The sequence below is a fragment of the Cheilinus undulatus genome, linkage group 13 (assembly GCF_018320785.1).
Source record: "Cheilinus undulatus linkage group 13, ASM1832078v1, whole genome shotgun sequence".
Lineage (NCBI taxonomy): Eukaryota > Metazoa > Chordata > Actinopteri > Labriformes > Labridae > Cheilinus > Cheilinus undulatus.
Genome location: NC_054877.1, coordinates 7,299,991 through 7,325,571, shown reverse-complemented (window position 1 = coordinate 7,325,571; position 25,581 = coordinate 7,299,991). Strand labels below are relative to the sequence as shown.

At 40.3% G+C, this 25,581-nt stretch overlaps 1 protein-coding gene across 3 annotated transcripts in view; it reads left to right on the top strand.

The window, feature by feature from the left end:
• Window positions 1-25,581, top strand: part of LOC121520462 (partitioning defective 3 homolog) — a 443,160-nt gene that overhangs the window by 269,809 nt on the left and 147,770 nt on the right. For all 3 annotated transcript variants that reach the window (XM_041803924.1, XM_041803923.1, XM_041803922.1), the window contains 3 exons: window positions 9,901-10,051; window positions 23,021-23,207; window positions 23,994-24,145. In XM_041803924.1, coding sequence (XP_041659858.1) covers window positions 9,901-10,051; window positions 23,021-23,207; window positions 23,994-24,145 — 490 coding nt within the window. The remainder of the gene's footprint in view (window positions 1-9,900; window positions 10,052-23,020; window positions 23,208-23,993; window positions 24,146-25,581) is intronic.

The window sequence follows — 25,581 nt, the reverse complement described above, 5'->3', positions numbered from 1 at the left end:
TGTCTAAAAACCCCTCTGTTTCAGCCCATCTCAGAACGGGCCGTTTCTGTGTCTGTGGCTTTAAATGTTACTGATCTGTCTGGCTCCGCCCCTGATCACACCCCTCTCAGGAAATGGATGTGGCACTCCTGATGTTACAAAGTTACAGATGCTTTTATCCAAATTTAAGGACCTGGACTGGTACTTAAGGGGATATTGGACTGGCCAGGGGCACATATTTGTGTTAGGAAAGCAGGAAAGAGTGATTTTTGCATAATGGGCCCCCTTTAATACTTACACTTTACAGTGTTTGTATGGGTCCGCACCACAGAGGGTTGGTTTGACTCTTTTGGGAGAGTTGCTACCTGAATACTAGAGAGGAGCCATTGTTGGCTTAGTTTTAAATGACTCTTCTTATCACACACCAACGTTTCTGTAGCTCAACACTTTTTATAAGCTTAGAAATTTACTCTCTGTATGTCATTTCCAAAAAGATTAAAGATGTCTTTTGAGTTTGGGTGTAAATGTTACAATTTTTGATTATCCACATATTCAGTGTACTTGTAGCAACCTCCTTCGTATCTGTAAGTCCGGACTGGTGCAGTTTCTTTATTCTCCTAAGCATCATGAAACTAAAAGACAAACATTCATAATACACCTTCCAAATAGGCATTGACAATTATTATACTGGAAGATTTGGGAAAATAATCTAATTGTGATTTTTTTGTACCCAATAGTGCGATTGGGATTTGAAATGTAATTATTCCTTAAGTTCCCCATCTTATGTATTTTCCAACAAATGCAAGCAATAAATCATTCTATATTACAACCTACACAATATAAAACTTAACAAGGGCAGAACAATTAAAAAAAAAAAAAACCTTATTGTGATGAAAAAGGTTTTAAACTGGCATTTTGACATAAATTTCAGCTCTTAGAAATGTTTTTTTTTGCACGTCTTCCAAAAGACATTAGGATGAGTTTTAGACACCAATAAACTGTATCACTTATGAACTATGGCAGCACTAGCCTGCGTAGCTCAGATTAGTATTGGAGCTGGGCATGTCTACTACATTTTTTGTCATCCAGTCACCTTCTGAATGCTTTAAGAAGAACGCTTTAACTTGGAATTTTCCTTGACTCAGTCATACAATGAATGAAGTTACCTGTAGGAAGAATAATTAAGGAAAAATGTAGGAAGAATGACGGGCAGGACATAGATATGACACAGATGTATAAATCAGGCTTTAGTAGGCCATGCAACATGCTGCACCTTGAGGTACAAATATTTGAACATATATTTTATGTATCATGTCCAGACCACAAACTGCATAATAGGAATCTAGGAATCTATTACCCCATAACAAATCAGTTGTTTTTTGCTTCTTTGATTTGTAAATTAAATCCTAGCCCGCCTTTAAATTATTTTGATTACAGATCTGACTGTTATAACCTTGATTAAATGAATGCAATTAGGGGTGTTTGTGATTATATTAAAGATGTAAGTGATATAATTAGTAGTTTTGATGTGCATTCATGTTTTTTTTAAGCCTGAAGTCATCTGACACTGCTGTCCTAAATAAAGATATATGCCCAGACATCACCACTTCAATAAGACCCTTTGTGTGGTAAATGTGCTTCAAACCACTGGGAAATACCCTCACGAGCAGCAAGAAATCATTTCATGAAATAAAAGTAAGTAGTCAGGTCACAGCAGTTCACCATCCTCCTCCTACGCAGGCTCACCTCTCTCAAGGCAGCTGGAGGAAGAAAGAAAAAAAACACGGCTGTGAACGGCGCTACACAACTTTTTTCCTCCCCTCAATGTCATGTTTTTACATTCTCTGTACACCTCTGCCTGTCGCCTGCTTGAAAGCCGAGGCTGATTCTGTGTTACTGCTGCTGTACGAGCGTGCACGGAGAGCGTGCACGACTACGCCTCTGGCACTGCCTGGCTTCCCTGCTCTCCTTTTTCCAACCCGGTGTGTCAAAGTTTTGATTTCCCCTCGGCCCGTCTGGTAATTGAAAGCAGAGGCTAAGCCTGGAGGTGTGTTTTGTGTTTGTGTGGCTCAGTGTGTTCATGCACACCTCTCTGTGTCTGCGTGAGTGGGTGTGTAGTTTGTGCTTATGCATGTATGCATTTATTTCAAGGATCTTTGTCAGTGTAGGCTGGTTTCCATTCAGGTAGCTGATGTGTGTTTGTGTGCAGTGTGGCGGTGTTAGCGCAGTGAGAGTCCATGGACAGCCTGCTGGATGAACAGGACTTGAGCTGGGAGACTCGTCAATCTCTGCTTCACATGCAGACCTGGAGGCATGGCCCGAGGCTGTCCGAGTCGTCTGGCTGTTTATAAGACAAGTGTCCAGGCCACTCAGATAGGAGGAAAACAACAATTTAATACACTTGTACTCAAAGAGACTGCACAGAGCTGCTTTAAAAGTCCCTGTAGAGGGTCTGTATTTATTTATACATGATAACAAGCCTTTCATTAAATATTAGGTCAAATCATGTAGCACCTTATCACCAGACGGGGGCAGAGTTAAACAAAAATGTGACTCCATTCAATTGGAGCTATACCAGCCTCTACTCTTCTTGGAAGGCTTTTCACAAGATTTTCAAGTGTTTGTGTGTGAATGTGTGCCCATCCATTCTGTAGAGCATTTATGAGGTCAGGCACTGATGTTGGATGAGAAGGCCTGGCTCACAATCTCTGATCCAGTTCATCCCAAGGGTGCTCAATGGGGTTGGGGTCAGGGCTCTGTTCGGGAGAGTCAAGTTCTTCCATGCTGGACTCATCAAACCATGTCTTTATAGTCCTTGCTTTGTGCACTGAGACAAAATCATGTTGGAATAGAAAAGGGCCTTCCCCAGACTGTTGCCACACAGTTGGAGGCACAGCATCATCCAAAATGCTGAAGCATTAAAATGACCTTTACTGGAGATAAGTGTAGCTTACATAGCCCCATTAGCTGCGTAAGCTATACTGATAACTGAGCTACTAGATAACACCAAAGGCTAAGCTCACAAAGGAGCTGTATAAGCTACATATCTGCATTATCTACATAGCTGTTAGCTTTTGTTGTGTTTGATAAAGCTCATGTTTCTTAAGCTAACTTAGCTACGGTTAATGTAGCTACATAGCTAATGGTGCTACATAGCTAGAAACAGCTAAATCTTACTTTAAAAATCAGTTGTTTAAGCTACATATCTACATTATCAGTTGGTATGTTTGATAAAGCTCATGTTGCTAAAGCTAACTTAGATACGGATAATGTAGCTACAAAGCTAATGGTGCTACATAGCTAAAAACAGCTAAATCTTACATTAAAAATCAGTTGTGTAAGCTACATGTAAGCTGCATTATCAGATGTTTGCTAAAGCTCATATTGCTAAAGCTAACTTAACTATAGATAATGTAGTTAATGATGCTACATAGCAAATACTGTAGTGTAATCCAGGACATGATTATAGAAAAGTTATTTCAGCTGAAGCCAAATTTAACAGAAAGTAAAGGTTCTGGTAATTTGTTTCAAACTAATACCCACATTTGAAGTTGATTAAAAACTTGATCCTCTCAGTACCAAAGGATGAAAGCTGTGGCTCATTTTGACATACTGTCACGCTGACATAATGACAATGGGGATCAAATAATCCAGTATTTACTTTCCTCCCGTCTCTCCATCCCTTGACAGCCAATCAAAAATCTATCTCCAATGTTTGCCCTTGCATAAACCTCAAACCCAAATGCTCCAGTTCCCTCCTCCATCCCCGCAGAAACACAGCAAACCCCGAGCAGCTGACTTCCTCATCACCGTCGACACCCGATGGGATCGAGACCTTCCCGGAGCTCAATTATCAGGCTGAATATGCAATGAGCTGCAGTGTGATATGTCGCAGTCAGTATGGCGAATCCCCTTGGCTATTACTGAGCCTTTTCACCTCGGCCCCTTCAGCCGGCCAATTCATTACCTTTCTCATTTAAAGTCAGGAGCACACGCATGCTGGCAGTCGCAGCGCCATATGGTGACCTTACAAATGGGTTTGTTTGCCTGGAAGATTTGTTATATCCGTGTGTGCGTATGATTGGTGCTGTGTGCTGGTATTTGTTTAATTCCTCCAGTAGTTTTCTTTCCTTTAATTCAGCATTTTACTTCAAACTTTCATCAAATTTATGGCAAGATCTTGGTCTAATCAGCATTTTTTAAAACCTCATTTCATTAATTTTAATATTGAACCTATTTTATTATTGAATATGTTGGAGTGCCTTTCTACCCAGCTATAGATTGAGCTAAAATATGAACTCACACCATCCTGACATTGTCCAAATTAGCAGAAGCCATAAAAATAATTACCCAAGAGACCTCATTGGTATGATTCATCTTCTTCCAAATGATTACATAGTATTACAAGCTAATTTTACATTCCCAGCAGTATATGGAGATACAAATTGCTCCAAATTAGAGGTCGCCATTGGACTCTCCAGAGCCTTGCCCTTATGGGACCCTCATATGTTTTGTTCTATGTTGATTATCACCAGTTGAGTCAAGTGCCACAGTACTGGTCCTTGGACCTGTTGTGTTTATTAAAGTGTGTAATATCTGAGTGACATTGAAGCAGGTTTGATTACCAGAAATCATGCTGTATGCAATCTTTGCATTATGATTAGGCTGACTCAGTCTCTGATTACAGAGTTAAGGTAAGGTTTCAGACTATCGATAGTGTTTAAATGTGGTTGCCTTTTATTAATCTAAAAAAAGGAATAATGGTTCTCACTGGTGTAGTGTTAGGACCCACCACCACCTTTTTTATGGAAAATTGCGACCCAAATTTCTTACTTTTTCAACCACAACCAAATGTTTTTCATGAAAAATGTTGCAGTTAGGACCTAAGATGGAACAAAAGATGTGACACAACAGAGATGAGACATAGCCTTCAAAATAAAAGCCAATCATAAACCTTGTGGCACATATTTGCTACCAAATTAAAATGGCGTTTGGGCCAACTTTTGGGTTCTGACCCACCAATGCAGAACCATTGCTCTAAGGCTGTAACCTTGGAAAACATAACAAAGAAAATTGAATAAGATAAAGATTCCATAGACTAAGAGGAAATTAGATAAACAGTCTGAATGAGTAAAAGGCAAGGAACAGGATGTAGATAAGTTGTAGAACTGCAGTTGTATGCTTCTGCACAGTCAAAGGCCAGGGCCAGAGGCTATTTGTTTTCTGGTTTTCCATCCATCCATCCATCCAGATTAGAGGTATGATTTACCTCCTGAACCCTAAACAACCCTGGTGTGGCCCACAGCCTTGAGCCCAGTCAGGCCAGAATCCGCTCCCCTTCTCTTCAGCTCTGGCTAGGTAGGGTTCTAGTGTAGCCAAAGACATCTAGCAGTTACAGAACTTTATCTTACCCTACATTTGTGTTCTACTTATAGTAACTGCAGAGCAATTTCTACTGTTGCAGACCAACTGCAAAATTTATGACTAGTGATGTGCTGCCCAATCCTATCACATTTTTGAATTAAGAAGCGTTTTGAAAACTACACTCTATGAGGTATATTTGCTAAATATTTTTGTAGCTGTTAACTTTAAATGTATGTTTTTTGACATCATGATGGAGAAAAGCTGTTAAAAAGTGCAGCCAGCCTGTTTCTCTCAGTTGGTGCACAGTTAAATAATGCAGAGGGAGATGAGTGAGAGAGAGGAAGCAAACACAAGATACTGCAGAAAGGACGAGTGTTCAGGGAAGAAGTCCTTGAACCCAGTTTAATCCTCACTGTTCACCTCCACAAGCAAACAGTGCCGACTGACTGGGAGAAAGAAGCCACCGCTTCACCAGGGTTGTCATGTGGGATGTTTTGTTCAGTTAGTCCCACGACACCTCAAGGCTGGACAGTGATCTCCACTGTCCAAGAGCCTGTCTCTTTCATGTTAGCACTCAAAGCTTCTCTCTCTCTTACCTACCCTACCACATGGCCATCACAGCCTAACCAGCATTGCCACCTTCAACGAACCCAGGCTTAGCAAAAGGATGGGGGAGGCAGAGCTGGGGCGAGGGTCCCTGACAGTACTGTGATGTTTGTGCGTTGGCTCCTCATCCTCATCCTCACTGCTCTCTTTACCATAAACAACAAATAGGCCACCTCTGTAATACATTCTTCTCTGTTGTGCACATTAAGATACTCGGTAAGACATACAGATAGTAGACCAGGCAGGCTCAGGTAGAGTTGGGCTGGAATTTTTGGGCCCAATCTCAGCACCAGACCCGGCTAATCTAGTGACAGTGATCTCAGGAACACTTGGAGGGATTTTCTTCAAACTTTGCACAAATGTCTACTCTGACTGAAGGACAAGCTACGTACATTTTGGAGGTATACGTTTACAGTGAAAAACTTCCTTCTGGAGCCATCCAGGCAGTAGTGTACTATTAATTTCCTTACCATGGTTTGCCAATTCAGAGAAACATAACCTTGTCTTTAGATCTCCTCTTATTAAATGCAGCAGGTCTGGTCTGTGATATCACAGGAAGTAATGGGCCAGCTGTACAAATGAAAAGAACGAAGATAAAGTCAGTTCTTGTAACCTATTTTGGGGGTCTGTTGGGGTTTGCACCTCAACTTAACAGCAGCCAGCTATACTTAATATTTATAGAAGAATAACTTTATCTTTATTATATATTATCATACTTCCCTGTCAATTCATGAGTCTGAATTTGAAGTTATGGTTCTCCTAGCAATAATGACAACTAATGTGTAGTTGGCAGGAGGTGATAAAATTTATATTTAGTGTATTTGAATGAGTAGTCTGAAAGCCTGAAAGCTTTTTAACACTTCTGCCAGCCTCCTGATGTCCCCACATATGTATCCTCCTGTAAACTGGGCCCGTATGTTTACATCAAAATCTAATGGACAGTGTTTATTAGAGCACTTCTGCCATTTAGTGAAGTGAGAGGATCATTGGACAGAGACCTTCTGCCAAAATCGAACCCCTGCCTGGCTAGTTATAGTTATTGATCCGGCTAATTCAGCTCCAGTATGAACTGGAGTGTGATAGTGTTATCGCCTGTTATTTGAAGCAGGCGACGGCGCTTATCTTTATGGCAGGAGCTGTCAACACCTTCAGCAATGAATGCAGAAACCATGGCAGATCAATAGGGTCATCTTTCCAATGGACAAACAATGAGGGCGACAACACACACAAAGACACACTCGCATGTATCTCACACCATGGATGTGTGTTTTATGGGTGATGGGGCGGGTAGATGGTCTATTTGTCCAGCAAACAACAGAGTGTCATCACAGGTCTGGAGGGAAATGTCAAGATGCTAGGAAGCTAACCATCCCCCGTGAGAGAACAGTGAGACACTTACAGCCTGAGGTTTAACAGCCTATTGGAAATCTATGCTCATTCATCCTGGTTATCACACTGCTAGCATTAGCATTGATAGCTGCCCTTTTGTCTACCCATTGCTGCTATATAAATGTTAGCATTGCTTATTCCTTTTGGTCTCATTGGCTGACTTTGAGGTGATATTAGTAGAGCTTTACACCTTACTGCTTTGTTTGTTTATAGTGTAAGTTTTTTGTTTTGTTTTGTTTTGCATTTTAGACTTTATTGATTCGTACAAGCAGTCTTATGGCATGCTGGAGTAATTTTTATGGAGTGATTTGTCAAAACCTTCTGTTCTGAGACTTCTCAATACTTTTAAAATGTTTGTAAAGTTATTAAAGCATTTATTGTAAAAGTAGTTATTGTAAAGGTTAAAGTTATTTAATCTTTCTTTCACTAGGTTAGTCCCAATGAGATTAAAGATCTCAATTTTACATGGGGGACATGGCCGAGAATGGCAGAAATGCAATGTTTAAAAAAAATAACCAACACACTTAAACTCATACAGTACACATTAAATGATAACAGCAACCATAAAACATCAATTAAAACACTGCCATTCAGAAAGTTTGGATTCAAGAATTTGAAGAAACACCAATAACCAGACACATCAAATAGACTGTTTTATATATACAGTATCTACTGCATGGATGTATTTCACATTTATCTGGGAAAGCTCCCTTAGAAAGTGTTTGAGAAGGGCAGTACTTTTAAAAAATTCTCTGAAGTTAATTTGAGGAATGTTCTGTCTGTCACAATCATGACCGATCAATCAGAGCAACGACAAAACGACGAGATGTGCATGCGCTACTCTTGAGGCTACCACTGCCATAGATCGTCAATGACAGAGCTTCTCAGTGAATAGAATTGATGCCAAGGCTGGTAGGTAGATGTGTGAAAACTTCTCCACTGAGACAAACCTTCAGTGTGGCTCTGTGTTTTTGTCCCAATATAAAATGTTGTCCAGTTCTGATTGAACTTTTTCTACAGCTACATCCTAGCTAAGGGCCACCAGTGGACCCCTCCCATAATGATTGCAAACCCATGCTTTGAGAGCAGAAACATCTTTTCTGTCACATAAAGCTTGCAGTGTTGCTCTCTGCCCTTGTTTTGATAAAGAAATGGTGTTCAGTTCTGACTAAACTGCTACTGCTACATCTAAGACTATCAGTGCACTGGAGGCAGCCAGCCACCGCCCATAGCTGCCACATCATTCTCCTAAAATGACGCTGATTGGTCCAAACTGTGTTTGGTTCAGCACAAACGTTGTAGTTTGGAGCTTTTCTAAGATGGATTTGCCTGACGACAGAGATAGAGTCTGGCAAACCCATCTGCTTTACAAGGTTAAGTCACCAAGGTTTGCATTTTTGAATTCACGCTACAGATTTTTCTAAACAAAAGGTGCAGAAAACTTAAAAGCCTTCTTTTGCAACTCAGTTTGGACTTTGGGATCAACAAATTTCACAAAGTCAAATGAAAACAGGTTGTGTAAAAATCATTCAAGATTAATAGAGAGGAAATAAAACCTGTAATTTTTCCTAGATAGATTCAGTATGTTAATTTCTTAAAATAGCTGGAAAATAACCAACATTTACATGTATAACAGAAAAATTGAGTATAATAAGTCATACATATTTATGTATATCCTTTTCTGCCACAGTATGTTTTAAATTTGTCTTGTGCTTTACTTTGTTTGGTCAAATTGTGCTTAATCTAAAGTCCAAACTGCGACATTTTCACCAAACAAACGCAGCAAAAAATATCCATAAATTTGGGTCCTGATATCTCATTCAGAAGGTGATGATGAATCTTGGCCTTTGACCAGTAGAGAACCACTGGTCTAAACTGCAAAAAGCATCGGCAACATTTCAGATCTAATATGATGCTTGCATGTCTTTGTGCAGATAACACTGGGTGCAAAAGTTTACTTGCAGTATTTAAAGAATTAAAGATGAGAAATAACCCAATATCGGGTCCCTGGGACACCTATTTCTGTTGCCATTGTATCAAAACAGTCATCAATCTTGTTTGATTTATAGACGCACTCTAAACCAAGTGTCATAGGAAATTTCATGGAGTGGCTCGAGAATCATTGGAAAGATGGCTGCTGAAGTTTCAAAATAACTTTATAAAACTCAGTAGTTCTGTCACTAAGATTTGAAATGAACTACAGCAGTCTATTTGAATGTGATATGGCCCTTTTGATTTCCAACAAGAATGTTAAAAAACCCTAATAGTAGATGTGTCGGGTCTGCTTCCATTACAGCTGTTAAAGACAACTGATGGCATATAAGAAACTTAAAGGGTCGTCCCATTTCATAGGGAACCATCTCAACAATACCCTTTGTAACTGTGTTTTAAAATTTGAGCTGAAGATTAGAATTCTTTTGCTGAGACAGCCCTATGTTAGAGACTACACCATGCACTACACAGACATCGACAAACTGAATGAACTGTTTAATTGCTTGGGCAAAATATGACCAAACATTAAGTGAATGCAAACAATTAAGTGTCCTCCATTTGCTCTTTTAGGAGGCACCAGGGAGCCCGCTGGGTCCTCAGCAGACGATGAACACCACCCTGGATGACCATGAGCGAAGAATCTCCCACTCCTTGTACGGTGGCCTGGAAGGACTTGATGACAACTTGATGCCACGACAGGGCATGATTCCACGCACAATAGGTAAGGCTGTTGGCATGTTTCACTACCAAAACCATAATCTGGTTAATAAAAACATGAACCATTATCAGAAAAGATTTAAATAAAAAGCTTATATAAGCTGTGAACTGGGACTGTGAAGTAGACCTTTAAAAAAAAAAAAAGCGTAAAAGAGAACCTTTTAGAAGAGAAGTGCTGCACTTTTCCTCCCTTTTCTTATAGGTGTGGGGTTTTTTGGTTGTGTCAGCTTCCATTACAACCAAACCATGTCATCTGGTCTCAGCTGCTGCCGAAACCCTGTGGTTTTTAATGTCTTGAAAATGTCAGACAGAAAAGAAAGAGATGAAAGAAAAGCCCCTGGACATTTTATTTCTGCAGACGTCTGACAAGTGATTGATTTTTGTAATGTCCGTTTTTTTTCTGAAAGTTTGTCTCTGACTGAGTGTAGGGTTGCAGACTCACTGGTCTCTGTGCGGATGACTTGAGTAAAGGATCAGAAAGAATAATTGTCCATGTGTGCAATGACTCTGCAAGCATGTGGAAGGGATTGCGTAGTTCTTGAATGATTGAGAGATGGGTGGTTGAGTTGCTTAATGACAAAAAGAGTGTTAGTCAAGCAGATGGTATGACTGTGCAGCCAGACTGTGCTCGTACAGAGAGGAAAAACTGTCTCTGTAAGTCTTATCCTCTACAACTTCTGAGTTTCATCCATTTATTAAAAACAAAGAAAAATACCCTAAAATTTAATCAGCGATACAGAAGAAAGGTCATTAATCCTACTTTTGACCAGTTTTTTTAATTAGTTTCTCCCAACTTTCCCTCATTAATGGATGTAACAGTATTAACCCTGCTGTTCTTTTGCACAAGTTAGATGACAATATCACATTTTGTTGTTTGTGTAAACAAGAAAAAGTGAGATATAAGTGACAGAGGAAGTGTTAATAGTAGAAATTCCAGAAGACTTTCACTGTGGCTGCATTCACTCATGCTTAACAAACACTGAGGGCTAATAATGAGTCCGAAGTCAAAGTTTGAGGAAGATATGGAGGAGGTCCAGCTGCTGTCTGCTTAACTGTTACAAGGCAGACCACTGACATGCAAACTGAATACCTCTGTCCGTATGTCTGTGCTATAGATGGATGTTACCAACGTAAATGGACTTGTGGAAGTCCAAGACTTAATGTTAGTATTGCTACAGAGCTTTAAAGTCTAAATCTGTTGCATTTGATAGAGATGTCAGGGTCATACAATACCATCATTGTTCCAGTGTGTATATTCTCTGCCCATGTACACATACACATCCATCCATCCATCCATCCATCCAGCCATCCAGCCATCCATCCAGCTCAAACAGGAAGGAGTTTAGAAAACTTAGTGTGGCTCACTCTCAGTGATCTGTGCTGTCATAATGTTTAGTAATATGCAACCTTCATCCCCCCACGGATTTACAAAAAAAACACACACATCTGACTCATCAAAAATCAGCACCTGCTGCTGCTGCGCACTGATCCCCTGTCACGTGTTTTTGGCTTTTCCTTTCAGATTGCCAGGGTTAAGCGGATAAATTAAAAAGTCAGAGAGGTTAGAGTTGCTTATTTGCTCAAATTCTTCACCCGTCCTCAACAGGACGAAGCGCCGGGTGCTTGAAACCTCCGAGGCTGGCCTGTGGCTGGATGTCCGCTGGGAAATAACAAACTATCAAAGATGAATGAGACATTTCCTCACTGCAGAAAACCAGCCTGGCTGAGTGGTTTTTTTAATCACCTTAAGGGAAATTTAAATCTAATTACACTGTAGAATATTTCAGATCTTTCCACTCAAAGTGTTCTCTGGGTTTTAAATGACGTGGACAGAATAAAGCTGATAAATGTCAGTCTGTTTCTCCAGTTTGACCTCCATATATCAAAGCATCTTTTTTGGGAACACTGCGGTTTGTATCAGAATGAGATTGGCGAAAGAGGGATAGGATTAAGGCCTCATTGGAACTGTTGTTTAATTTGCCACTGTGGGCTAAGCACAGAGGATATAGGGCAGCAGGCTCAGTGTTTAAGCTGCTGAACTCTTCTGTTGACAGCATGTTTCCTGTGGATTTGTTTTCAAATTTAGTTTTTCCAAGTAGTGAGAGCTAAAAATGAAATCAGTGTCTTTCTATGAGGCAATAGGCAGCAAATATAATACAATCAGAATCAAAACTACTTGCATGCCTAGATACCACTGTTAATATAATAAGATAGTGTTCACATGTGCAAATTAAACTTTACAGCACAGTTTGGCTTGTTTTACAATGCATTGTTTCAGTTTAATTGGTAAAATATGTAATCTTCATGAGCAAAGAGACCATATTTTATTACCGTATCAAACCCCAAGGGGTGATTCAGTCTCCTCACTGTTATTTCACATGCAGAAACACAAGTTGCGCAGAAAAAATAGCTTCCAAACAGTTCAGTGCCATGCTCAGAGGCATCTCTGCAGTCCTTTGGAGGTGAACTGGCCTCTCCAGCAACCAGGCTCAGCCCCCATGTTTCACTCCATACTTAGACTTTATTTGGTGACCCCCTTGTTCCCATCCTAAGTCCCTATGAAGTGAGATACTGCTGCTCTCTGAATAGCACCTGTTCAGCATACACATTCTATTCACTTAAACAGAGTTTTTGGCTATTTTTGCAACAAAGAGTCAGTACTCTTGTCTGTTCAAAGGCATACACCATACCAGCATTCATACCTCTGAGCTGGTGCATCAGTGTCAATCCAAATATATGCTGGTGATGGGTTTCCTTACTTGTCAAAGCAACAGTATGGAACTGCACCACCTTGCAACAGTAGTTTCAGAGTCCATCCAGTAGTACAAAACCTTTAAACCGGAGAAAGGCTACCATCCCATTTCTACAGGGCACCTTGGTTGCTTGCTTTCTGCACAGTGTAACTTTGGCAGTGGGCTGCAAGGGACTTGAAATATTTGGAAATTAAAAATGTGACCACTACAACATTATATACATAGATGGACAACGCAAGACTGTATATTTTTTAACCTTCTGTCTTTTTATTCTCTCCATTATTATGGTCAAAGTTAGGGTCAACAAAGTGACAATACATTGTTCTTTGCCCATTTATGGTTTTAAAAAATTAATTTAAACACATGTAAGCATACATAAATGGTCTATTTTCTGTACATTAAAGGTTTATTTTGATACAAAATACTTACTTTATTTTTTAGGAACATACTGAAACTTCAAAGAGGAAGAGGCCTGCTGCTTCTTGATAGGACATGGGACATGAAGCATAAACCAGTGACAGGCCACACCTCTCATAGTCAGCTGGGATGGGCTTCAGTGTCCCCTGACAGGCTTTTAGACATTTAGAATTAGTGAGGTTGTCTTTAGAGTCTGAAATCTATGGGAGGCAAGACATGACTAGCTTCAGGGAACTATTTAAGTAATGGTGGTACCACCAGTTTTCTTGTAATTTAATTACTGAGTGAATTCTAGCACCAGTAAGGCTGACAGTAAAAATAATAAAAAACAGAAAAATTACATTTAAGTTGAATAAAACTGTTGCACTGTTGTAAAACAGACTAAAATCATATATTTTACTATGTATACATTTTTTTTTTCCTAGTAATTTAATTAGGAAACCTAAAAAGTCACAAATGTTGATTTACTGAAACAGTTTTAGAAGTTACAGGGCTCACAGTAAAACTATAAATGGATATGAACCACATAGGTATAATAAAACCGTTGTAGCAATCTTAAACTAACCAAAAATCACACTATTTACCATTTACTCTTTATGCCTTGACAATGTATGGAAGTTGGTAAAAATGCACACAGGACCACTTAAATTCAACAAAACTGTGCCAACATCTAACTTAAATTTGGAGTACTGTTAACTTCCATTATAATGACTTATTTGTCCAGAAAAAGCCCCTAGTATGTTCTGCTAGATGAACTGGGTGTACTCTTAGTATAGACGTTATTTTACACCCCTTTTTACCTTGAGGTAGCATGGGGCGGCACGTACAAACGCAGCGGCCCGGCACTCTATCACTAGCAGCAAAACAAAGCCTTACACTTACACCAGAACTGACAGCGTGCCCACAGAGTTTACATCTTTCCTGACGGAGACTCGGAGACCGAAAGGAGAAGGACGCAGAGCAGCACGACACCTACAGCCAGTGGGGAGGAGGCATTGTGCGAGAAGGCGGAAGTGGGGCACAAACCTGTCCTACCAAGCATCTTTCTCGTGGATGCCTGCTCCCTCGCCAGCAGGATGGATGACGTAAGGCTGCGGATTTCTAACCACCGCTGCTACAGAGGAGACTTTCATTGTGTTTTTACAATGCGATGACAATAAACTACTATCTATCTATCTATCTATCTAAACTGGCAAGTTCAAGTGGACTTAAGTCAGACTCTTTCAGTCGTTGGTCCTCTTCGCCTTACTTTACTCCAGTGAGGCCTGGACGCTGACTGATGGCCCAAGGTGCCGACTGGATTCCTTTGTGACGACTTCTCATCTACACATTTTTGACTATAAATGTCAGACCTGATGTGCTGATGTTTTTAGGAGAGCCAGGATGGGAAGGGTCAACTGCTGGAAACGGGAGGGGCAGCTGCACTGCTGATGGCGTCTGGCCAGCTCACCGCATATAAGGTGCCCAGGACCCGGTGGGCTGGACCAGATGTTGGGGACAGCCATGTATATTGTATAGTCGTCAGCTGGGAGAATACCTGGAGAGATAGGGTCCTGCCCTGGTGCAGGATTGGACAATGGCTATCAGAAAGTACAGAACCCAGGGTGACGTTGTGAACTACCAAACTAGGTTTTTTCCCCAAAACCTAACCTGAGCTGAAATAGGCGTATGGCGCCTCCATTTTTGCACAAAAAATTGCAGTAATTGCTAGAAATCCTACGCGACCAAAACCTATCATGATATTTAGCACTACTAAATATCATGATAAATATACATTCCTTACCAATTTATCATTGTTAGTTATGTCAGGGATGTTAATGTGGCCAAAAGAGATGTAAAACTGCATTTCTTAAGTTCTGGAGGTAACAGGAAGTTCTGAACATTCCGGGCCACCGCTGATTGGTCAGATGCTGTGGTGTCTCTTTCTTGGACGTTGACTAATCTCCACCGATTGGTTGAGAAAAATCATACTGGTCCAGCTGTATCACAGAGAGTTTAGGGAGAGGCCATGGAGGAAGACAACTGCAGTGTTCATTTATAGTCCCTTGCCTTATATTACAGCTTCCCAGTCACCTTCCCATATAAGATGTAGCTATTCTGCTTTAAATCAGGCATATAACTCACATAAATGAGACCAAGAAATGGAAAGAGAAGCATCTTCTCATCTGCCGACATGCAATAGGTACAAAATCAGAGGGTGGGCAATCAGCATGAACAAACAGAAATAATCTATAATGAAAGAGCAGCGACTTTACTCTTGTGTGGTCCTGAGTGAATATTCACAAGTGCACTAAATGAAAAATTGTTTCCACATGCTCATTTCTCCGTCTCATGAACGTAAACGTGGTGATTCACAAACAAACAGTTGTGTCACCATCACTCTGAATCCTGCGGAATAGTCTGGAATAGCAGATGCCTGGCGCTCAGCTGCTGCAGTTCTGCTGCTCCAAAGCCAACAGCAGAAGACTGGCGATGCACTCGGCAGCTCGCAGATGTGAACGTGTATGAATAGGAAGCAGAGCTTTGCATGCTCAGCAAACCTCCCTTGAATAAATAAAAATGTGTGTACGAGTGCGAAGGAGTGCTGGGGGGTCCATCGCTGTTGCTTGGAGTAATTCTGTTCCCTCATCGTTAACGGTGCCACCAAACATAAATCATGCATTAGTCTTTCTTAGACAACATCAGTCCTATTCAGAAGATATCAGCTTTGGCCTGGGCTCAGTCTTAGATCACTCTCTGGCTTTGTGCACTCTGAGGATGCCCAGGATAAGAGAGCAACTTAATTATTCCTTTAGGCCAATAGCTTTCAAGGCCCGGCACCCCTGGCAATAACCTCCTTACTAATTATGCAAATAGACCACGACAAGACAAAATGAAAAGAGGGGAAAAAACTCGTCTGCATGTCTTTCACAGCGTGTTATTCTCACCTCATGCTATCTCCATTTTCATCTAGAAAATCTTTTCAGCCCCCGTCTTCCCTCCTGGCAATTGTGTGTTCCCCTTTTGCCCCCAAGTATTCAGTAGATTCCGCACAAAAGCTTCTAATAGTAATAAAAGCCTCTCTCCTGGAGAATCTCTAATGAAATGCCACCTATTGTTCGGCTCAGCTCAGTCAGACATTATTACAACCACTGGGAAAGATGATGTGTTTTTATTGGTTTGATTCTCAGGTGATGGGCGTCCGCGTGCGCTCCGTCCACACGGTAGTGCTATTGTTGCCGGCGGATGGCTGCCCCCCTTGGGTGCTGGCACTAAAACAAAGCCTCCTTTTTCCCCCTCCTTTCACCAGGGTAGTGAGTTGACAGATTCATTGGTTTTCTACTCAGTAGCTGCCAGTTGATTGTGCTGCAGTGATTCAAACTGTGACATTGATGGGATTCTCAGTGTCGTGCATCGGACTGCTTAGGGAAATGGGGATTAAGTGGTTGTGTGAGTGCACGTGTGTGATTAAAACATGCATGTGTGGGGTCTGAAAGAAAGAGGTGGCCCTGCTGAGGTAGAGGACTCACCCGGACTAGCATATGCAGTGAATAATAAAACAGACCCAGCAGGAGGGGGCTGAAGAAGCACAAACATACACATTAGCTGGAACAGTTCGAGTTAATGCACTGAAGGCTTGATAGGGTCACACACTAAGGGTCTCAGTCTTTTAGTAGCATATGTGTGGGTAAACACTGATTTACATACAGACTAGCTCGCTGTATGTTTTCTAATCAGTAGTTTTCAGTCAGTTAAACACAACTAGGGATGTCTATATGCATTATTTTGCTGATATTTTTGTGTTGCTGGAGGATAGAGTAACAGAGGTCATCAACTACATTTGTGCAAGGGCCAGGTTTTTCCTTGATGGGTGCTTTGGGGGCCAAACCTTCAAATAATCTTAAGCTAAGAGACATTTTGGTGTTATTAGCATGTTTTTATATTTTCGTTTTATTTCAAATGTATGCCTTTTTTAGCCTCCAAACATAAGAATAGCCCCTATACTGTAGGCAGCCACAAGGGGGCGACTGAGATATTTTAGCTGAATACGTTGGGGCTGTTATGTTACTGTGTTTGGTGCTGATATAGTGTCATTTGATTGGAGAAAAACCTGTCCAAATATTTCTTTAGTTTTGATTCTCAGGCAAGAAACAGTTGAGGTCAAAGGAAAACCTTTGTTTTAATCAAGAATGAACTCAAAATATGTGTTTATCATGTATCGTAATGCTAATAAAAGGTGACAGGTGGATTTCTATCAAATGCATCAGACATTTAACCTATCTGGACATGTTTTTTTATTTATTTTTTTATTTTTTTATCAGTCTCAGTTTTTTGTTTCATTTTTAATGGCTGTAGGGAATTTAAAAAATGACTTATATGCATCAACGTATTTTTTCCTCTACACATTTCTGAATGTAATAATGCTCTGGGGGCCAGACTGGCAGATATGGGGGCCCTGATGTGGCCCTCAGTGATGATCACTGCTATATGACCTTTATCTAAGAATTTAAATGGAACTTTTAGCCCCAGGAGATTCTCTGTTAAGAACTAAATGTTTCCCGTGGCCCATTGAGATTATGCAAATAAGACATCCTGACATTGCCAGGTTTCAGGAAGGCAAAGAAAATCAGCCTAATTATGCACTAGCACAGTTTCCTAACCACTTTTTCCTTGAAGTCCCCCGTACATGTACCTTAGAAAAGCGGAACCCTCTCAGGATCCAAGACAGAAGAAAAAGTGACACACTGCCGCCAAAAATCACCATAGATTTAAATTTTTTCACTGAGAAAAAACTAAAAGAGGCAAATGTATGCTTTTCTTATCAAAACACCTTTGTATGAACTACTTAATAACTGCTTTATCATGGTTTTAGTCAATATTTGCCAATCTTTTTTTGGCAGCCTCAGAACAGACAACGCCTTGCAACCCCAGACCCCAGGTTGGGAGCGAATGCACTAGCAGATCTACTAATAAACATTTAAATGCCAAGGTTGTACCTTTTTTGTTAGCATTTGGATGCAAAAAGGTTCTGGGCTGGATGAAGGTTGTAAAGTAACTTATATTTACTTAAATTACTGTAATTGGGTTTTTTTTGTTTGTTTTTTTTTTTTTATGGGGGTAATCCTACTTTTTTAAAATACATTATGAAACCAGTACCTATTTAAGTAAGCTTACTCTTTTTAACTAAGCTTTAACCAGAGTAACTGTACTTTAACTTAAGTATAACACTCCTGTACTTTTTCCATTTTGGTTGAGTACACAGTGGCACATAGAGCAGTGATCATCAACTGGAGGCCCGAGGGCCACATCAGTCCCCCCACATCTTCCCATCTGGCCCCCAGAAATATGTAGAGGAAAAAAATAAGTTGATGCATATAATGCATCTTTTAAAAATTCCCTTGAGCTATAAAAAAGGGAGAAAAAACAATTGAGATTGATAAAAAAAAATTCTCCAGCTTGGTTTAATGTTTGATCCATTTTATAGAAATCCACCTGTCACCCATTGTTTGCAAAGATGATACATGATAAACACATATTTTGAGTTCATTTTCGATTGAAGCAAAAGTTTTCTTTCGACCTCAAGTGTTGTCCTGCCTGAGAATTAAAACTAAAGACCTTTTTGTGCACATAGTTTTTTTCCAATCGGCGCACACGATATTAGCACCAAAGTCAATAAGAGCCCCCATGCATCCAGCTAAAATATTTCAATCTCCCCACTGTGTCTGGCTGTGGTATAGGGACTGACCTGTTTTTTAGAGGTTAAAAATGCCATATGTATGAAATAAAATAAAATATCTAAAATTATATAAATAAGACCAAAATGTCTCTTCATTTAAGTTTATCTGAAAGTCTGCCCCCAAAGCAGCCATGAAGGAAAAACCTGGCCCTTGTACAAATGTAATTGATGACCCCTGAGAGAGAACGACTCCATATCACAATCGAAAACAGGGAAACCCTGAGTGTTGATCTCTCAGGGTGAAACACTTCTGAGTTGATTTTAACTCCCAAAGTTTAATTTTAACTTCATTCTGAGAGAAATGGTCGTCAGTGTTGAAGTTATTTGACAGTGTTGTATTTTTAATATTAGTGCTTCCCTTGTCGGTAGCTTTGCCTCAGACAGTTGGCACTGACTAGTTTTTCAAGGATTTAGCAACCAGTCCTGCGTCGTACTACCTTAGGCTGATGAAGTTCGATGTTTGGAACCTTCAAACAAGTTTTTCCCAAGTCTCACTGGGGTGTTTCCATTTCAGTGAAGTCTTGCAGCTCAGTTATAAGGTCCTCTGTGGATGCAGTGTGCAGAAATACTGTGTGTTTGTCTTTGCAGCCAACAACAGAGCAGCCTCATCACTCTATCATCTCCTACACTTTTGGAAAACATAATAGTGGACCTTTGCTTAGTTTGGTTTCTACGCCATGGATGGAAATGCCAGCTGATGGGCAGGAATTGTTATAATACCTCATTGCAACATTTAAAGAAGAGCAGATTCAAACCAGACCATCAGGTTTCATGTTTTCAGACTTAGTTGGACCAGGAACAAAAGAACCAGGTTCTCTTATTTCATGAATCGGTCGATGCTCTGGATGTCCAAACATATTTGCAAAAATATTGGAAATGGCTCCCCCAACCAGACTCCTTGGACTGGTGTTTGAGTTGGATTAATATGAAGATGTGATGCAGACGACTGCAAAGCCCAGCAAAGCTCTGGACGGACTCCAGCTCTGAGGATTCAGCTGCCAAGGTTTTCACCCACACCAGGCCCTGGCAGCACTTCACCCACACCCTCATCCACTTTCAATGGCTCCATGTCAAGTCCAGAATCACACGGACAATCCTTCTCTTCACCTATAAATCCCTCCATGCCCTTTCTCCGCCTGTCGTATAATCTGTGGACCTCCAACATGAGTGGGACTGTTTACAGTCTTCAGCACAAACCTGGAGGGTTCTAGGGGAAGAGTCAAATGTGAAATTATACACCATTTCTGTTTTAAAGTAAGGATTTAGTGATTATTATGTCGACTAAAGAGCACACTTGGGACCAAAATCCACAAAACTGTTCAACCAGAGTTACTTGGTACAGTTAATTCAAGCAGAAGCTGTCTTTAGGTTTCTCTTTTCCAATGAACAGTAGCAAAGGGCATTGGCTTCTCTGACTTTTAAACTACACACATACACCCTCCAACTGTCACACCACCCAGTCCCTCTGTTCTCTCTCCATTCAGCTCCGTGTACATCAGGTCATTCACCCACGCTGGCTGGGAGCAGCAGCACCCAGCAGCACATTGATCCCCTCGGTGCTCGGTTATGAGAAACAAACAGCAGGGCTGGCTCAGTCCTCCAGGTCCCTGCCATAAAACCCGGAACGCTTTCTTAAGACAAACAAACTCCTCCCTGAGCTCAGTACACACGGCTTTTATGAAGCTGCCCTTCTTCTAATGCCTGGGAGCCCCCCCCTTCGCTCCCAATTTCAAAATACAGATTAAAGACAAAGTCATGTGCTGCATATCAATGGGAGATTTCAAGCCTTGCTTTTCAGAGGCAAAGAAAGGGGACTATTTTATGTTTTTGCCGCAGAACAGGGATGTTTTTATCTTTATTTGTGAGGGCACAGCTTGAATTAATCATAGTGTTTTGACATAGGAACAGCATTGTGCCTGCTGCCAAACTCCACTTGGTTATAAGCTGATTAGCCAGGAGCGGTTTTCAGACTTTCTAGACTTCAAAATATGGTATTCTGTTTAAAAAGTTATTGTAACTGAATTTCTTTTTCTTTTTTTTTTTTCAAACGTAGTGAACTTTTTCCCCTATTGTTGGCCCATTAAACAGTTACTGTGGCGTTAAGCTCGATGCAGCCATTGCCAGTTGTCACAAATAAATTAATTCCTCGGGGTGTTGTTGAAGAAGCCGGGTAGCTGAGCAGCTTTTTCAGAGCTTTCACAAGTGTTTATTTTTCTGCTTCCCCCCCTAGAATCTGCAATGAACAAGAAATCTTTAGTCAGTCCACACATGCTCACCCCAAAGTCTCTGTACTTTCAGCGGAAACTTGAAGTTTTAGGGACATTTGCTGTTAACCTTTGGGTCATCTTCATTTGGTGGGTGAAATCTGACAGTCTAGTTTGACTGTTTATGAAGCTCAATAGCATAAAGTATCAGTAACTACTTTGTTGCATCATTTTGCCAACTTCCAGACAAGTTTTACACTTTAAAAATGTATGGCAAATCTATCTTTTTTACATGAGAATGTTCTTTACCCTTCCAAAGCAGATGGATACGCCCGCTTCCTTGTTTCTCACTGTTGATTCCATCTTGAAAAGCTCCCGTCTGAACTGTTTGGGCCTGGTTAGAAAGTGACAGGACCAATCAGCTTCGGGGGGCGGCGACCAGTGCCGTTATGGCGGAAGACATTAGCGTGGATGCTGCTAAAGCGCTAGTTTTATCAGAACTTGATGACATTTCTTCATTAAAAGAAGAACAAAGAACAGCACTGAGTTGTTTTATTTTCAAAAACAGCAAAAGTGGTGTACTGATATGTCTACAGTTACCATGGGTCCTGTTATGCAGTTCTGTGTTTAGTTTATTCCTCGGTAGCTGTGCACATGCACCTTGATGATGGATGCTTTGGGGGCCGAACTTTCAAATAATCTTAAACACTGATTTACATACAGACTAGCTCATTTCAGGACTATATCTTTTCTAATCAGGAGTTTTCAGTCAGTTAAACACAACGAGGGATGTCTATATGCATTATTTTACTGATATTTTTGTGTTGCTTGAAGATAAAGTAACAGGGATCATCAACTACATTTGTACAAGGGCCAGGTTTTTCCTTGATTGGTGCTTTGGGGCCAAACTTTTAAATAATCTTAAACCAAAAACATTTTGGTGTAATTAACACATTTTTATATATTTTATATATTATTTTTATATTTTCAGTTGTGATGGACCACAGTTATTCTCTGCCATCAGCTGCAGGTTCACTCACCCAAGCTCGCCCCCTTGTCCACCAAGTGATGTGGCCCCACTAGACATTGCCAGGCCGAGCAAAGACCAGACGAGTTTTTTCAGCTCTGCTCACATCTGCCTACCTCCATGGTTACCTCTTGTTATAAGTTAAGGATCCTTTACAAAAACGGCGCTGCAGAGGGGATATTTAATGAACAAGAAACCAACTTTTGGTCTCATGGGGGAATTCCTCATAATGAGGGAGACAAGCTGTTAAAAGTACCCTTCCTGGTTCACGCTAAAGGCTGTCCCAAATTTCTTTGATAGTAAGATAGTAAGCCTAGTAAGCAGCACAGATTGGGAGAGCTGCACTGAGCATCTCTAATCATCATTTTGGTTAGTGTTTTGATTGAGAGCCCCTTGATGGTACATACTGTACGTTTGAAAGGATTGTTAAGTAGTCATGAAGTGGTTTTGTATGTGCTACTTGTCAACAGTACGTAGGAATGTGATGGTACTTGGAATTGCCATGACTCATCATAGCTCAGTGCATGCAGTTAAGTGGTGAATATGTCAGGATGGAGGGAAAAGGTAAGCATGCATGGCCTCCACATGGTAACCCCACCACCACACTCCAGGTGGCGGTAATGTGCAGAACTGTCTTCTAATCAGCAGTAAACAACTACTGAAGGAGAGCGGACCAAAAAGACACAAAAAGAGGAATAATGAGTTCTGTAGCAACTAGCAAGAAGGAATCTGGCAGCTTCTTTTTGTGCTCCACACTGTTTTTAAAACCTTTAGACAGGGCATTACAAATGTGAATACATTCACACAGCATTCCAGAAAAAAAAGTTCCTCAATAAGATTCACTTTTCTCCTACAGGAAACTATCAGCTCTCACCGACCGTCAACATGCCGCAGGATGACACAGTGATCATTGAGGATGATCGGCCACCCCTACTCCCACCAAACCTCTCTGACCAATCATCATCCAGCTCCCATGACGACGTGGGCTTCACTGCTGATGTGACGCCGTCGTGGGCCAAAGAGCTGCCCAGCCAGAATGAAAGGTGAGCAGAACTTTGAATTGTTTCTACTTCTATGGTTTGTAAAGCTCATTTTGTCAGCATAATGAAAAAATGTACAGTAATATAAGAGTCGTTGGTGGTCGTTGTCATTATTGTTTGAGCTGTAGCATCTCTTTTGACTTGTTTGACTGAAGGGAAATGAAGACTTTGGCTCTCTACTGATTATTTTTTTTTAGCAATTTCCTGGACAGTCTGTTCAATCTCTGTGTCTTTCTGTTTCTGTTCTCATCTCACATCATGTCCCATCTTTTATCCTGTCTTTCATGATCTCGTTTTCATTCAGTTGTCTATTCTTGTTTATTTCCTTCCCTTTCCTTGTATTTTAAACCGTTTTTTCTATCAGTTACATCCTTTCTTGCACTTTCATTTCTCCACACCTTGCTGCCCTTTCAACTACAGCTTTGTGCTTCACCTCCTCTTATAGCCTCAACCTTTCTTTTCTTATTTTTTCCACTTTGTCAGCTCTCTTATTCATTGATTTCTTTCCCTCTCCCTGTATTGTTCCCCTTCTTCAAGCTTTCTAAGTTCAAAGGAGAGAACATCTTTAAACTTTTTAAATTTTAGTCCACATTCACTTCTCTTCAGGTCACTTCGGTTACTTCCTTTTTTATCTGCCTTCTTTGTGAATTTCATACTGTATCTCTTCTAGAACTTGCTAGAAATGTATGTACGACTCAATCTTGTCTGTAATTGCTGTGTTAGTGTTTTACTGTTATAGATTGAATTCATCTCTCTTTGTCTCTGTGTCCAATTTCATCCTCTGTTTAGCTCCCAGAGTCCAGAAGAAAACCAGCCTGACGCTGCTTTCCAGAGGGAAGGCTTCGGACGCCAGAGCATGTCAGAAAAACGCACCAAGCAGTTCGGAGACGCGGCTCAGCTCGAGATCATCAAGACACGCAAGTCCAAGAGCATGGATCTAGGTACAACTTTAAAGCATCAACATTATTTGAGATATTCATTAGTCTGCATAGATATTCTTCTTTTTTTAAGACCAGGGACTGAGGTAGGTCTTTGAGAGCTTTTGTGAGCTTTTGGTCACAGAAAATTAATTACAATGTCTCAAAAATATTCCTATCCAAGATAAACCATTTTATTCAAAGCTTTTAATTTACTTAAGAACCAGTTCAGGATCAGGATTATCTTGGACCAGTTTATACAGACCTGTTTTAATGTGTTAAACTGAAAATGTCTTGCATATAAAAGCTGCTTTCTTAAGTCTTTCTCCTGAACTTTTAGTTGCTTTTTGTCAGCTTTGGTCTTGTTAATACCACCCATGTCAACATGCAACATGATTAAGGGGAATTGCAAATATTCTAAAGTGGTAGAAACAGTAACGCTTTACTATAAGGTTTGCAAAAATTGGCATAGTTACAATTCACGAAAAGTAACTTTCTACTAGTTAGCCTTTAGCTGATGTAAATCAGGGGTGTCAAACTCATCTTAGGTCTGGGGTGGGATTCGCTCCAATGAGACGTCCTAAGGGCCGGTCAGTTTAGGCCAGGAGTGTCAAAGGTCAACATTTAAACATAAACTGTCAACCTCATTTTCACCATTAGTAAAATATGAAAAAAAAAAAAGATAAATCATTCTGAGGTGAAAAAAAGTCAAAATAATAAGTTTAAAGAGTCAAAGTCTGAGATAAAAAGTCAAACTTATTAGTTCAAAAGGTCAAAACATGAAATCTAAAGGCAAAATAACATTTTAAACAGGCAAATATTTGAGATAGAAAGTCAAAATCACAAGTTTAAAAGGTAAAAATATGAATTGGAATTTTAAATTGTTCATCTTGAAGGTCAAAATATGATACGAAAAGGTCAAAACCTGAAAAAATCAAAATCATAAGTTTAAGTCAGAACTGTGAGATGCAAATTGAAAACATGAAATGACAGCATTAATTTGTTTTCCCACCTTCCTGACTTTTTTCTAACTTATTACTTTTTACTCTTTACTTTTTCAGATTTTTATAATGTAACAAGGATGTTTTAAGTCATCAAGGTTAAATTCACACATTTATACTGAAGGAAATCTGCAGACTTCATACTGTTAGGCCAGTTAAAATAGAGAGATCGTATGATCTTGCAGGCCAGATACAACTGTACCACGGGCCAGATTCAGCCCCCTGGCCTAAAGTTTGACACCCCTGGAAAAAAATGGTAAATATTTTTTCTTAAACTTATTTGGTATAGCAATATAAACAGTTTGATAAAGTACTCAGATACTGAACAGTTATTAGAGAACAAATGAGGACCTAACTGCTAGCTATCAAGTAGTTAGCATGTAGATGGAGAGAAACTCCTCCTCAAATTTTATAAAATAACTGTTTACCTTAAGTTCTCCATCCTACCGAGTGGTTACT